This window comes from Cariama cristata, unplaced genomic scaffold, assembly GCF_000690535.1.
Source record: "Cariama cristata isolate BGI_N322 unplaced genomic scaffold, ASM69053v1 scaffold3552, whole genome shotgun sequence".
Classification (NCBI taxonomy): Eukaryota; Metazoa; Chordata; class Aves; order Cariamiformes; family Cariamidae; genus Cariama; species Cariama cristata.
Genome location: NW_009603058.1, coordinates 59,419 through 73,773, shown reverse-complemented (window position 1 = coordinate 73,773; position 14,355 = coordinate 59,419). Strand labels below are relative to the sequence as shown.

The 14,355-nt window shown below is 39.4% G+C and overlaps 1 protein-coding gene across 1 annotated transcript in view; it reads right to left on the bottom strand.

Moving 5' to 3' along the window:
• Positions 1-14,355, bottom strand: part of EXT2 (exostosin glycosyltransferase 2) — a 76,838-nt gene that overhangs the window by 4,734 nt on the left and 57,749 nt on the right. The window contains exons 9-12 of the mRNA XM_009695015.1: positions 11,171-11,337; positions 3,929-4,072; positions 3,266-3,394; positions 1,987-2,069 (exon numbers count right to left, since the gene is read on the bottom strand). Coding sequence (XP_009693317.1) covers positions 1,987-2,069; positions 3,266-3,394; positions 3,929-4,072; positions 11,171-11,337 — 523 coding nt within the window. The remainder of the gene's footprint in view (positions 1-1,986; positions 2,070-3,265; positions 3,395-3,928; positions 4,073-11,170; positions 11,338-14,355) is intronic.

Genomic DNA, 14,355 nt, shown 5'->3' with positions numbered 1-14,355 from the left:
GCGGAGTTACCCCAAAACTTTTTCCCCCCCCCCGCCCCGATTTTCTGCTGCACTCAGACTCCTTTGGCTGGGCAAATAAAAATATGTGGATTTGCAGTCAATCTAAAATTTCCCACAACCCAGTTATCTCAACTGTTGGAAACTACAGAGAAGCAAAGCAATAGTTTAAACGTGTTCTCAATAAACTGTCAATGATACTTTACTCTGAAGATACAACAATTGCTATAGACATAGAAACATGACCTTTACCCTGCATCGTAATGCGCTTCGGAGCAAAAAGCACTTTTTCCTCTTCTGTTTTTATAGTGTTTACCTTAATAAGAACCTAGTTCATGACCAAAATTCCTATGTGCTGTTGTAATGCTACTAGTATGATCACAGGAAAGCCCAACTGGCTTCAGGGAGTCCATCCTGTGCAGCCAGTGCAGAACTCCTACATGCAGGACAATCTCTCATGCTTCCCCTTCAGCTCACATTTAAGACCTACAAAGCTTCCAGCCCCTTCCTTAAAAGGTTTTCTGCAATTAATTTTTACCATTTTAATGGGGTATGTTTTACTTCTGACTTGCATACTCCTTTTTTAAACCCAGCCTTATTATACATCCAGTTTAAACACTTTGTCACTAACCTTGGTGGTTACGCTCTTCAATACCTGGCATGATGCTTGGCTAATAATCCATCACCCAAACTATATACGTGTTTGTGTGTGTTGTGTAATGTGCTTCTATACATCAGATAGACATATGCATGCATTCTTGTAAATAAGCCCCCAACCTACTAACCATTTTTGCATTAGTTGACTGCATATATTACAATACATAAATATCATTTACATTGCTAAAGGCCAGTAAATGGATACAAAACTTAAAATTTGCTGAGTTTTGCAGAGAAGGACAGAAAAAAGCTCACTGTTAAGATGATAACTGGTAAGATAACCATGTTGTGTATCTCAGTGTAAATCTGAAATGGCTTATTTTAAATGCAGGTGAGATTTTTTTTTAATTTTGTACCTCTTCTGGTGGTCTCTTCCAGCACTATGGCTACCCCTGTTTACCTACCCCATCAGTTCTATGGCTGCAAATTATTTTTCCCAGAGTTTGCAGGCAAGATGCAGCAGCCCAAGAAGACTAAGATGAAATGCCTTTGTCAGTCCTAGATCTCAGGTTAATTCCACCTGAAAACTAGTATCTATATTTGTTGTCAGATAGTCTTTTTCAAACAGAAGTGTTGAATAGCTCTGTAAAAGTGAAGAAAGTTTCCCTTACTTTACACATTCCGAAGCCAAGGCAGAGGGAAGTTTACTGTCTTGGTCAAGGTTGGGAAGCCATTTTATTGTAAAGCAGGGAATGCAACTCTTATACTTACCAACTTTCAGTATTTCACTCTAAACGTTCACTGCCTTTCCAAATAGGTACTTAATTTCAAAATTCAATTCTCACAAAAATATAATAACGTTGCCATTTTTAAAAAATATGACATGCAATTGCGCAGGCAAACGCTCTTCATTAGTGGAAGCAACGTGCTTCACTATCTTTGGAGGAAACACAATGTACAAACATCAATTCAAATAACAATATTAGTAATTTATATCCTTGTAACTCTTTGGTAAGCTAGCAATTGTCTGGTTTAAAGAAAATAAATCTCATACTCATTACAGCTGATGTTCCACAGTAAAACAGAAGTGTGGTATTAGTGAAAGTACTGCCAACAACCTGAATTTCATATATGTGTCCTATATGCTTTACAGAAAAGCTGCTAAAAAATGTGCCCTTCTAAAGTCCTTTTTTGTAGTAGTCCACTTTTCAGTGTCGCGTCATCCACTGTAGGAATGACTTATGCTGATCAAATCCATGCAACATTCTTTCAAAATTAGTAATTTACAGAAATACAATCAGTGAGTATTTTTGATCCTAATTTAATGAGACACAGGGTAAGATTCTAGGGATCACAACAAGGCAATCAGAGGAATAAAGGGTGGTCACTCACCTTTCCACCATGTGTGTCTGGTCCAGTGATAACCCATCAATTGCCGTGCATTCTGGACATTTGAACTTTTTTCGTGGGGTCACCTGCAGAAAAGCACGCCAGATATCATCAAATATCAACAGAAGGGACATTAATCTCCTTGCACAGAGAGCAGCGCGGTACCTCTGAACATGCCCGCAGTGTAAGTTGAGCTGCCTCAAAAAGAGGGGGGGTTAAAAAAAAAAAAAAAAAAAAGCCACTCCATTCCTCCATTCAGCTCCATCTGGCCCGGCTGACTGCAAAATTCACAGGGGCCCAATAAAAACGGCTTGGAGGGGTTTTTCCTTCTGTAACTGAAAAGAAGTGGCGATGACAAGCTCCTTAATTCCTGTTTAATGACTGTTTTCTCACTGCCAAGGTCCCTGTATAAACACCATTTGTTCTTGCAGCCATAACAGCGATGAAATATAGCTTCCCATACTTCACCGTAACGTTAATCCAACAGACGCTCTTTTACTCACTCCAGTTAATAGCTGACTGGCAAACTCTGCAAGACTCTCCGAATTGCAGAGAGGTGCCAAATTACTCTGCCGTGCCCTCATACAGCTTAAAAACCTTTTCAGCAAAAACACACACTTTATCTTCCAAAGACTTTTCTAAGAAATGCAGCCACCGGTCCCAGTAAATGATGATGGACAGATGGGAAAATGGACCCTGCTAATTGAAGTAACGCCTGGTGGCCTCTAAATCTCATTCCAAGCTGACACACTTTGAAATGAATGTACAGAGTGAATGTCTAGACCTGAAAACGTGTCGAAACATGTCAGGAAATTAATTCAGGGATAAAAAGTTCATTTAAAGCTGATCTTGCAATTAACATTCTTACAATTAACATTCCTATAAATCAGCTGTTGCCAGGCCATGACAGAGCGAGCTGTGGACAGTTGGCAATTTCTTTCCTCTAGTGATCTCAAATAGTTAAAATATATGTATGTGGGCGTGTATATATATACACACACACACATATATATAGCCATCATTTAAATTACTTTTTTCATACCTCATCTAGATGGCTAAAATAACCACCAGAAACAACTGGTAAAAAATAATTCTCTGTTCCCAGTCAGCATAAGTTTTACTAAAAGGGCTTTTCCATCATGGAAGAAGACGACATCATACCAGGGGTAAATGAGACAAAAAGGAAGATTAAGTAATATGTTGAAGCCCACTAAATAAATTTATACAAGTATGTACATCATGGTTTTAAACTTTGTAAAGCTAAACTGCAGAAAAGTCCCACCTTAATGACTGATTTGCCAGTGACATTTGCCACTAGAAAATTCATGGCAATATCTTCACAATTCATATGAGCATCCACCCAGTTCTTGATGTCTCCAGGCATTTTGTAGGTGTAAAGATAGTTGAAATACTGCAGGACAGAGAGAGGGGAGAGAGAAGATAACTTAAAATACAGATGCAGTGACCATAAGACTAAATATTTCAGTCACCAAACAGCAGGCAGCTAAGGATGGATTATGGGCAAACTGCGATACTGCCTTCAGCCAAGGACTACTTTAGCAGATAGAAAATCATTTTGAGGTGCTTAGTTGCATAATTACTCCTTTCCTGACCAGCACACAAATTTCTTTACAATTGGTTTTCTTTTCTTAAACTGCAAGCTACAAAGCTACATTCACTGCACAATTTGCTATGTAGTTACAGGTCACGCAAGCTGGCAAGAGTTCTGCTCTAAGTTCACGAAGGGAACGGTTTCGTTTTACAGGCACAGCCAAACCAGTTGTTTTCACAGCAACTGACAGAGGCTTAGGGAAAGTTTGCAATTGGTTCTCTGATGGTTGTAGGAAACGTAATCACGGTACCACAAAACACTCACAGAACAATGACAGAAACACTTTAGAAAAGGCTCATGTTGCACACTGGTACACTACAAGTTGTGTATTACCTTGTGATAAAACGCTGCCCCAGTGAGGACCATTGAGACTTCATTGGTCCATTCTGATTCGTATTTCCATTTGTTCATCTCATGGTCCCAAAGATGCAGGCGGCCTGGATATCCAACCAACCTGTCAGGGAACTCACGCCAAACCTGAAGAGAAAAAAAAAAAAGACGTGACATGCTCCTAACCAGGTCTGCACAGCAAGCAAACGTAAACATGTCATGCAATACATCTGCTTTGGGAGCGTCGAGTCGCAGGGCTGCAAAGACCAGTTCTTCTAAGTCCCAATTCTTGGTATAGGAAGCTGCCTAGAAGAAATGCAAAAAAGCCCAAGCTTGCTTTGGAAGGACCTTACAGCTCAGGGAAGCCATACCTCAGAGCGAAAGGCCACTAAAGCAATACTAGCTGCCTTGTTGTAGAGAAATACAACTGACTGTTCAAAAAGATTTTAACGCTAACTAAACCCAAGCATGATTAAAATGGAACTTTTGATGTTCCCTTCAGTAGATATGGCTACAACCTAACTACTTTCACAGCTGGCTTTGGATCTAACCAACCTGCTTGCTTTGATAGAAGCAGGCTTAAAACAGGCTTATATTTTAATATTTCTGGTATTCTTTAGTGGGTGCTTGGATGGATCTACTGCTACATGGAAGGCCTCTGTGTGCCCTTGACTTGTTCCAGACAGCTGGATACAATCAAGACACCATCCTTGTCACTCCATATATTATTTTGTAGCTGACTACAGGATCAAACACAGTAGACAAGAACAAGGAGAAGGGCATCATTAACGCAACCCCAGTTCTCCACACTGCTGGCCACATGAAATAATGGACAATTTTTGTGTTAGGAAAAAAGGGAGAAAGGACTATAATTATTTAGAAGGGTCGGAACGCTATTTGCTTGCTAAATATGCAGCCTGTCTTTTTGCTGATCGATAATGAAGTTGGTATTTATCTGCATTGTTTGCAGACAAATTACTCAAAATTTTTCCTTTAATCCAAATAACTGCTAGGTTTGTCAGAAGAATATGACTCTTGACTCTCCGACACACAGTGTTAGGTCACAAGAGTTTCTCTTTCAGCTTGGTAGTGTATAAATAAATTTCATTGTGTACACAAGATCAACAACAACAAAATGTCTCATAAATCCCCAACAACCACTTCAGCAGCAAACCTCTTCTCTCTGTACAAAAGGCAAGGGAACTCTGCAGTTGAATTTGCAGTAAAGAAAGTGTTATCTGGAATTCCACCATCCTGCAAACCTCACCTTATCAGCAGTTCACTTTGGGTACTTCTTATGTGCCAGCCTGTTTGAGTTGGGAGGCCTGGACTATAAGGGCTCTATGCAAGTACTTTGTCAAAGCAAATACGATAAAACAATCAGCTTTAAGTTACTGCTTCTGTATCTACATTTCTGTGATTTTGCATTACTATATACTTTTTCATCTGTACATCTCAACACATTTTATTGCTGTCAGTTAATATAGTTTCAGAATCCCATGATGAGAGCAGTTATTTCAAACGTCCAGATGAGGAAACCTGCCAAAAATCATACAGGAAACAAGAATGGGAACCAGATCTTCTGACTCCCCGACTTGTACTTTATCCAGAAATCAATCTTTCTAGACACTTCTAGGGCACGAGTACTGAGATAGTATTTAGATAGGACAAGGCTCTAATACAGAGGGCTCTTGAAAGCAGAGATGATTTGGAACTCAAGGAAGAGAATTCGTAGGATGTTGTTACAAGTTGGTGTCATCAGCTAATTAAAAAAATACAGATTTTTGGCAGGCAGGCCAATGAGGGCCTGAGATACCTGTTTTGACATGACATCAAAAACATTAATAAAGAACACAAAAATCAAACGTATGGCCACCTCCTCTTCCAAAAATTTTGCTCCTCACTCTCCAGGACTCAAAAAATTAATGATTTAATTTTAATATTTTTTTTAAACCTGACCATTGAAATGCCCATCTCCCAGCTGTTGGAAGGCACCACCACATAAGGTACTGAGGCTCAACAAAGGATTTGACAGAACCCTACAGATCTGCACAGTACTGGGCTAAGAATTCTTGTAGAGGGAATGGTATGCATATTAAAGGCAGCTGAAAGAAAGATTAAACTCAGCTACTGCTTCCCAAGGGACTTCAATGCCTTCACAACACAGAACCGTAGATTCATATCCCTTCTAGTTTTTGGCCTCAGTGTCGTCTTCAAGAGTCCAAATGACATAAAATAAAAGCCAACTATAACGCACATTACTCATACAGATTTCTTTGTATCACTGTAAAGTTCAACCCTACCCTGATTCTGGCCTCTGAAAACTGTCAGTTTTATGCATCTAAAAAATAACTTGGTTGCTTTAAACAAAGATTCCTTTTAAAAGTAACACTATCAAAGTCAGTGGGAAGTCTTGGTTTTTTCATAATGTTCATTACTAGCTCATTCAACGGTAATTCCTGGAAAGGTTCCAAATAGCTGCATCAAGCTCATTGCCCAAATCCATACATATGTTTAGTGCCAAAGTTAATATCCACAGCTACTGCTTATAAGGAAGCTTTCAGAATGAAAATAGTGGTAGTGATTCTTATATTACTCTCTATTTTGTACTACCGTCCATTTTCTTGTTTGATGGTTGCCTATAATTTATTAGTCTGTTAGGAATACATTCCATTTTAGCCAGTGATCTTATTAGCTCTCTCAGACTAAAGGATAGCCAGATTTAATACTGGTAAGGGACACAGCCAAGGAAAAACATACTGCCAAGTGAAGAGGAGGTATGCTTCTTTGCAGACAACGCTATTCCAATGACTCTGCTGGACAACCTTGAAGATAAATATTTTTGGACGAAGCATCTCCCAGATGAAAAGTCAACTAGAAATTCTGGCTTGGTAGTTTTACTAAAGATCTTGTAACAGACAGCAAGAGAAAATGATAGCAATTTTGTTTCCAAGTAGAGTTCCCCAAGTGACACAAACAGCCTAGCTAAAACATCCTCCAGTCTCACCTTTCCACAGTTCTTTCTACCTCCTAGCCTCAACTATTCCGTGTTTTTTCGCTATGCCATCAGAACAGCTGCCACAACTCATTCTCCATGTAGCCAGAAGGACAGAGAAGCACTTCCTTTTCCAGAACATACTCCAACATTTATGCATTAAATTTAGTAGACTGTATTAAGTCACATGCAACTTCAGGAATTGGCTAATGACAATTAGAAAGTTTTTAAATTTAATAAATGGAAAAACAATCAGCATTTCCAAAGCTACCATGGCAACGTTGTAAGAATGAAATGCTGACTACCCTCTACGAATGAAAGAAAACCCAACCCACTGGTATTCCTTCTCTCCCGTCAGAGCCCCATCCACTTTTAATTCTCCACCGGTCCTCAAAGGGATGGCTTGTGCTGTTACTGAAAAACAAAGCAAAATGTAAACACAAAGGCCATTAAAAGATAAGCAATGCTTCACATACACACAATTTGTAAAATAACATCAATCTGAAGAAGAGCTTTGAATGTGGCCAGCAGGGATGCTGAAAAATATACTTTTAACAGTCAAAGTGAGTATGGAAAAATTCTTCTAAAGAAGGCACTCAAACTTTATGATGATTTTAGTCTAGTGAAATATGCAATTCATCAGAAAGTTCATCTTTTTTTTTTTTTTTCCTCAAAAGAATGCAAGAGACATGAAGCACTGAAAAACAGCTCTGATACAGAATAAGATCATCTACTAGCAGAAGGCAAAAAGCTTCCAGCAGGAAAAGCACAAACTTAACAATGCACCAAACAACGTTTTCTATGAACAAAAAAACCAGGGAGTCAGAGTAATAATCCCAATTTAGATTATTTCTATTATTGCTGTAATAAAAATACTTTGTCTTTGTAAGGACAAAATGCTGCACAAGTACGTAATAAGAAATCTTCATGAACTGCGTACTTGGAAACTGTTATCCCCACTTTTCAGGGTGACAGAAACGTTAAGCCATCTGCCCCAAGGCCAGCTGAGATGCAGAGGTGGGAACGCTACACCGCGTGCTTTCAGTCTCGCATTCAAACACCAAACACTTCGGGAGCAGCCAATAGTCCCGCTTTCATTTTTTAAGATGATGATAATCTAAATACTCGCTCCTTTTCTTGGGTCTCTCTGATGCTCCTTCTGTGAATAACAAAGATCAGTAAGTGGGGGAAAAGTTGTCTAGCCCTAACAGGTTTTCTTCCAGTGCCCCAAGTCAGGTCTGTGATTTCATTATGTAACTTAACAGAAATACTTTTTTCAAAGTCAGAATGTCACGAGTATTCTTCTGCTACCTTAATACAGCAGCACACAGGGACTATTTTTCCGCTTGCTCCAACAGATTTATGCAATGTCATAAATCACTGTACCATAATAGTTCGCTTTTAACAAGTAAAAAATGTCTGACACTTTGAGTGTTACTATAATTTTTTATGGCTGAAAGTGTACAGAGATCAAAGTTTTCTGGTTTTTTTAGGCTTGCTCTATACATTCAGACAAGTCTGTGACAGAGGGGGTTTTGCCACATGTTTAAATGTAAAGTCTCAAGGATGTCAGGAGGAGAAAAGAAAATTACTGAATGTCACGTTTCCAGCCCTTCTTATGACCAAAGCAGAAGCAGACATACTTTTAAAAGAAAAACTTCTAGTAACATTATATGCTGCTACTGTTCCCTCTGGATTCCCCTGCAAATGAGTCAAGAGCTTGAGAGATACTTTTCTGGTAACACACATAAACAGATAAATAAATTATCACAGGCTGAGGACAATTTAAACATCTGGGAGCCAGCTCAGGCCTGTCAAGCAAGTCACAGACACTCAGGGACAGGAAAGATCAATCTTCAGTCCCTGATTTCTGTGCCAGAGAGTAGGAACTACATCACTCACCCTCTATATGAGAAAAATTGTGTATTTATAAAATAATCCGCTGTGCTTCTGTATTCAAAGACATTTCTATTCATTTATTTTATGGGGGCGGGGGGGTAATCTCAAAATATACTATACAAACTACCCATGGGTTTGTCTCAGCCATCTGCTCAATAAAGCATTTTCATTTTCCATCGATGTGGCTGTGTAGCAATCTGAATTCCCAGAATCAAAAAGCAATAGGATTTATAATAAAACATAAACTGCAGAAGCAATAGTTTTTAGTCTGCCAGACTAAACAAGCTCGTGTCCAAACAGCTATATTCACACACTGAATATAAGGACAGTTAACTCAGACAGTCCCTGCAACCAATGTATATGGTCCACAGAAGGCCAATAAATTAGCCAGCGCAGTCCAACTGCTAGACCTGAGGATGAAGACTTCTAAGTCCCAACTGCCACCCAATCATACCGATGACAGGGGAATTCACATCAACTTTTCTTTGCCTCATTTTTTTTTTTTTTTTTTCCATCAGGATAATCCTTTCCTGCCTAAGTGACCAGTCTCAATATATGTGAAGCTACAGATATTCACCATTGAGGATGTGTAAATTAACGCTCCAGACACACCAGCACCACAGTTCTACTTCTCATGACTTCTGGCTGACATAGCTGAAATTCAACTGTGGTTTGAAGCTCTGCTTCGAAGCCCTCCAAGCCTCCTTTGCCAGTAGCAGAGATCCATTTGGAACTACTTACCCAGTCACTTCGGTATTCATAAAACTTATTTTTATTTACGTTGAGACAGTTTGATGAAAAAGAAAGATCAAACTGCAAACGAAGCAAGGTTTTACACAGCATGCAGATGATGGATTTGCTATCTTTCATCCCATCAGTTCACCCTCAAAACTAGTAGTTACAAGCACCACCACAGACAACAGTAAGTCAGCGTGCAGAACTGCCAACACTTGATTCTCTGCTGTTGCAGTGCAGTGCTTAAAACATTCTGTGTAGACAACGATGTATAGAGAAGGTCTACATGGTCAAAAAAAATTCCCTTCCTTCAGCTGTCTTCTCTTCATCCCCCTCTTTCACACTTCATGTACTAACCCGTTTCTCTTAACCTGGCAAGGGAAGTTATTTCCTTTCTGGAGACACACATGATAGATTAAACCTCTGTCTCCACTGCTTAACATCTTTGTTATTACATCACCATACCTACATTACCACAAGTCATTTCTTGAGTCCAAGAGCTCGTTACTTGCTAACAGTCTCTTTCACTTGAGAAAGCCGTATTTTACCACATATGTATTCACATTAAAGAAACACTTCCAACATCTCTTAAAAAATATCTTCTTGTGTTAACAACTACACTTAAGATTGTTAAAAATGAGACAACTATCACATTTAGTTTGCCTTTTACCCTTTAGAAAAGTGGTTTTCATTATTTCACTCAATTTAGGTAACAGTTTCATGTTCTAACTCTCATGTATGAAGCCCAGTATTGCTTTGCTCTTGATATTGCAGGTACAGGGGTGACTAAATGATTCAAATCTTTCTTAAAATATGATGCTACATTTTCTAATGTTTCTGATTTATTTACAAACATAGCATGTTTGTCTTAAATACACATATATAACAGTAATGTCAGATTAGGGACTGCGTCATATACTCAAATACAAATGGAAGACCAAAATTAACTCATTCAAACCAAAGTTTTGGAAGGAAGACAACAGTGTTGCTTTAAGTACGTGCACTTTTTAACAAACAGCTCAAATGCCTATGAAGACTGTCACCCCTTTGTACTGCCACGGGTAACCAATTTGGACAAACTTTCTTTTTGTTGATACCCTCATTACAACAGCAGCTGTTGAAGCTTTGCCATTTCAAGCATATCATACATGCATCCCCTCCTTGACATTCTTCAGTTCCTCTTTTCATTGCACTCCACCTTACTTCGGCATGTCCTCAAGAGGCCTCCTCTGTTCCCAACACTTAATCTCTGAAACTTGTCTTGTCCATCAAGACACATTAACTTGGACAGCACTTCTGATTTGTCTGAAAACTCTTTGAAACTTCAGAAGAATGTAATTCAGCCTCCAGACTGCTTCTATTACACCAATTACACAACATTTTCTGGAGTCTCTTGGCATTACTGTGCCAGTTACTGAAAATGTTCTGTTAGCTGGCAGTTTTTTCCAGAAAGTAATGACTATCTGTAAAAATATTTCAGCCAGCATTGAACTGCTACAGTAAAAGGAGAGGCAACAATCTGAATCTGCAGATTGTGCAGTGATTCCTCCACATTTTATAAACATGCAGTGTTGGAGTGGACGGTCTCAGAGACAGGCAAAAACCAATTCTCTTACCTCATAGCCAAACTGGAGTTCATCTGAGGTTAGCATAATGATATCATCATCAATAGCCAACACTGCTTCCGTTTCAATCTCATCATAGGGGAAGAAGCGGTTACTAAGTTTGTTTTCTGCAGTCCTAACAACTTTCAGAGGAACACGAATCTTCGGCCAGAGGGAATCTAGAGAGAAAAATTAAAAGAAACAGGATGCGATATTGTACTTTACTTCTGAACAAGTCTGCACACCTGTCTTAGCTTCTCTTTTTTTCTTTGCATCTTAAAAGCCTCTTAATGTCCAATTTACACCTGACTTTCAGGTAGGCAAACATGTAAGCATATGAAGGCAAGAGACAGAAGTTCTGCTACATTTCCCTCTTTTGCTCCCTCCAAATTGCTTCAGAGGTAGCTACATGCGGGACAGCTTGCCCAAAAGAGCAGTCCATCATAATCACATAACAAGTCGGCAATCCTATGTATTGGTTTAGGACACACAGCAAGAAAAGGTATTTTACTCAACTGCAACTGTTTAAAAGAATTTGAAGCAGCAGTATGCAATCACTGCCTACAAGCCTAGGGTCATAAAGAATTTGAAAAAGAATGTTAGCTCTAACAAGTGCTGAGAAAAATAAATTTTATTATATCAATTAAAAATCTAGATACACCCAAAATGTTAATCACTTGACAGTTAAGGAGCAGATTCTGTGTATGCGTAATTTCTTTCATCTTCAAATGCCTAAGTCACAGTGGTAATTTTAAGCTAGATAAATGCAAAAGGATACTGCTTGTGCCCCCCAGCATCCTTACATGTAGAATAGAGCACTGGAGTACATAATCATGAAAATTCACAAGTCAAATGATGCTTTAACTAGCCACAAAAAAACCCTCCCTGTAGATACAAGACTGGATCCAACTCGCCCTACAATGGGACAAGATTTCCATTTCTTGCTATGCATTTAACGTGTAGCGCCTTAAGTATCACATTAACAGGTTCCGCAGGCTTTTGCATATATTCAAAAATTTTTAAAAGCCTATTCTATTCCTACAAAAGTATAACTGCAGGCATAAGCAAAAAGCACCAAGCTAAAAGAAATACAACTAAGGATCGAATATTAAATGTTCATTCTACATGTACATATTTAACCATACAAATTTTCTAGCACAAAGCTTAACAGCAGTCATTATTACAGTACGATGCATCCCAAAAGCACCAATTAATCAAAAAGTAGTTTAATTAATAGCCAAACAAATGGCTAAACAAGTACAAATGTGATTTGTTGGTTTCTTCCAGCACATAAACATATATTTTAATGAAAATCTGAGGGAAAAGAGAGCATCGTAAGATGGGTTTAAGTACCTTGTGAACAGTAGATAGATGAACACTTGAGTTTCTTACTCCAGTGAAATGGAGGGGATGACCATGGTATACGATATGAAAAATAAGTGAAAATACATTAAATCAACCACAAAGTGATTGCTCAGAGAATTTGTAAGTTGTTCTCTGTGTCAAAGGAAAATGTGTATAAGGATACACCTTGAGAGGGGAGATCCTTCCCCTCTGCTCAGCACTGGTGAGGCCACACCTGGAGTACCGTGTCCAGTTCTGGGCTCCCCAGTACAAGAGAGACGTGGACAGACTGGAGAGAGTCCAAAAAAGGGCCACGAAGATGATGAAGGGACTGGAGTATCTCTCCTATGAGGAAAGGCTGAGAGAGCTGGGACTGTTTAGCCTGGAGAAGAGAAGGCTCAGGGAAGGTCTCATCAATCTGTACATATACCTGAAGGGAGGGTGTAAAGAAGACGGACCCAGGGTCTTTTCAGTAGTGCCCAGTGACAGGACCAAAGGCCATGGGCACAAACTGAAACACCGGAGGTTCCCCCTGAACATGAGCAAACACTTTTTCACTGTGAGGGTGACCGAGCGCTGGCACAGGTTCCCCAGTGAGATGGTGGAGTCTCTGTCCTTGGAGATACTCAAAAGCCATCTGGAGATGGTCCTGTGCAACCTGCTTGAGCAAGGGGGGTTGGACAGGATGATCTCCAGAAGTCCCTTCTGAGCTATGCCATTCCGTGATTCTGCAGTAAGTGGTGTCTGTAAGAACTGACACTGGGCCTGGAGCCACTGAAATGTTCATCAGCGGTCTGAAATACATATAAATTGCCAGGGCAAATCTGCAAGTGACCCAAAGCCTGGAAACATGAAAACCAGTGAGGACAATAAGGTGTCACAGAGCACCCTGGACTGCTTAGTAAACTAGGTTGATCTGAACAAAAAATAGACCGACACAACTCGATACACAGTTAAACACCAGGACCAAGGCAACTTTCTCCCTAAAAGCAGCTGCTGAAAAGAATTAAGAGGTCAGAGCGGACATTAATTCTCAGCATGCTGCTAGGGCAAAATGGGTTAATGCAATTTTTGCATATATAGATGGGTAAGTAGTAAGAAATGAGAGGAGAGTGGAGGGCAATTTTCCCTGTATGCAGACATAGTCAGATAGATGCTAAAATACTGTTTGATGCTGGAGTTTGCATTTTTCAAAGCATGTTACAACACTGGAAATGGTGCTGGAGAGAACCACATAAGTTATTTGAGGGCAGGAGGAAATGCCTTATGATGGAACTTGGAGATCAAACTGTTCAGCTTACTAAAAGAAGGAACAAAAAGCGGACGTGATTAACATGTACAAGTACCTACACAGGAAGGAAAATGCCACATATCTTCAACCAATTGGAGAAAGACATAACAAAAAACGACAACTGGAATCTGAAGCCAGGCAAATTGAAAGTATAAATAAGGCAGACATTTTTAATAGCAGCAGTGGTTAACCTCTGGAAGAAGTTAACAAGGACAGTAGCTGATTCTGTACGTCTTGTCTTTCAACAAGACTGGGTATCGTTATAGAAGATGCACTCAAGTTAGAAGTCACTGGGTTGAAATGAAAGGTAATGGGGTGGCTCATGACTTACAGGTCAACCCAGATGATCTTACCACCCCTTCTGCCTCAAACTCTATGAACAGTGAGATTATTGACTGGCATCACAATGAGCATAGGAAGCTTGAATGTAAACTATTAGGACATGGAGAGCGAATACAGACATTCAGAAAATGGCAGAAGGAAATAAGATCTTTGCTTGAGTGTTTTGAGCATGAAAAGAGGAAGGTGAAACGGGTGTCAATGAAATAAGCCACTGTAAGGG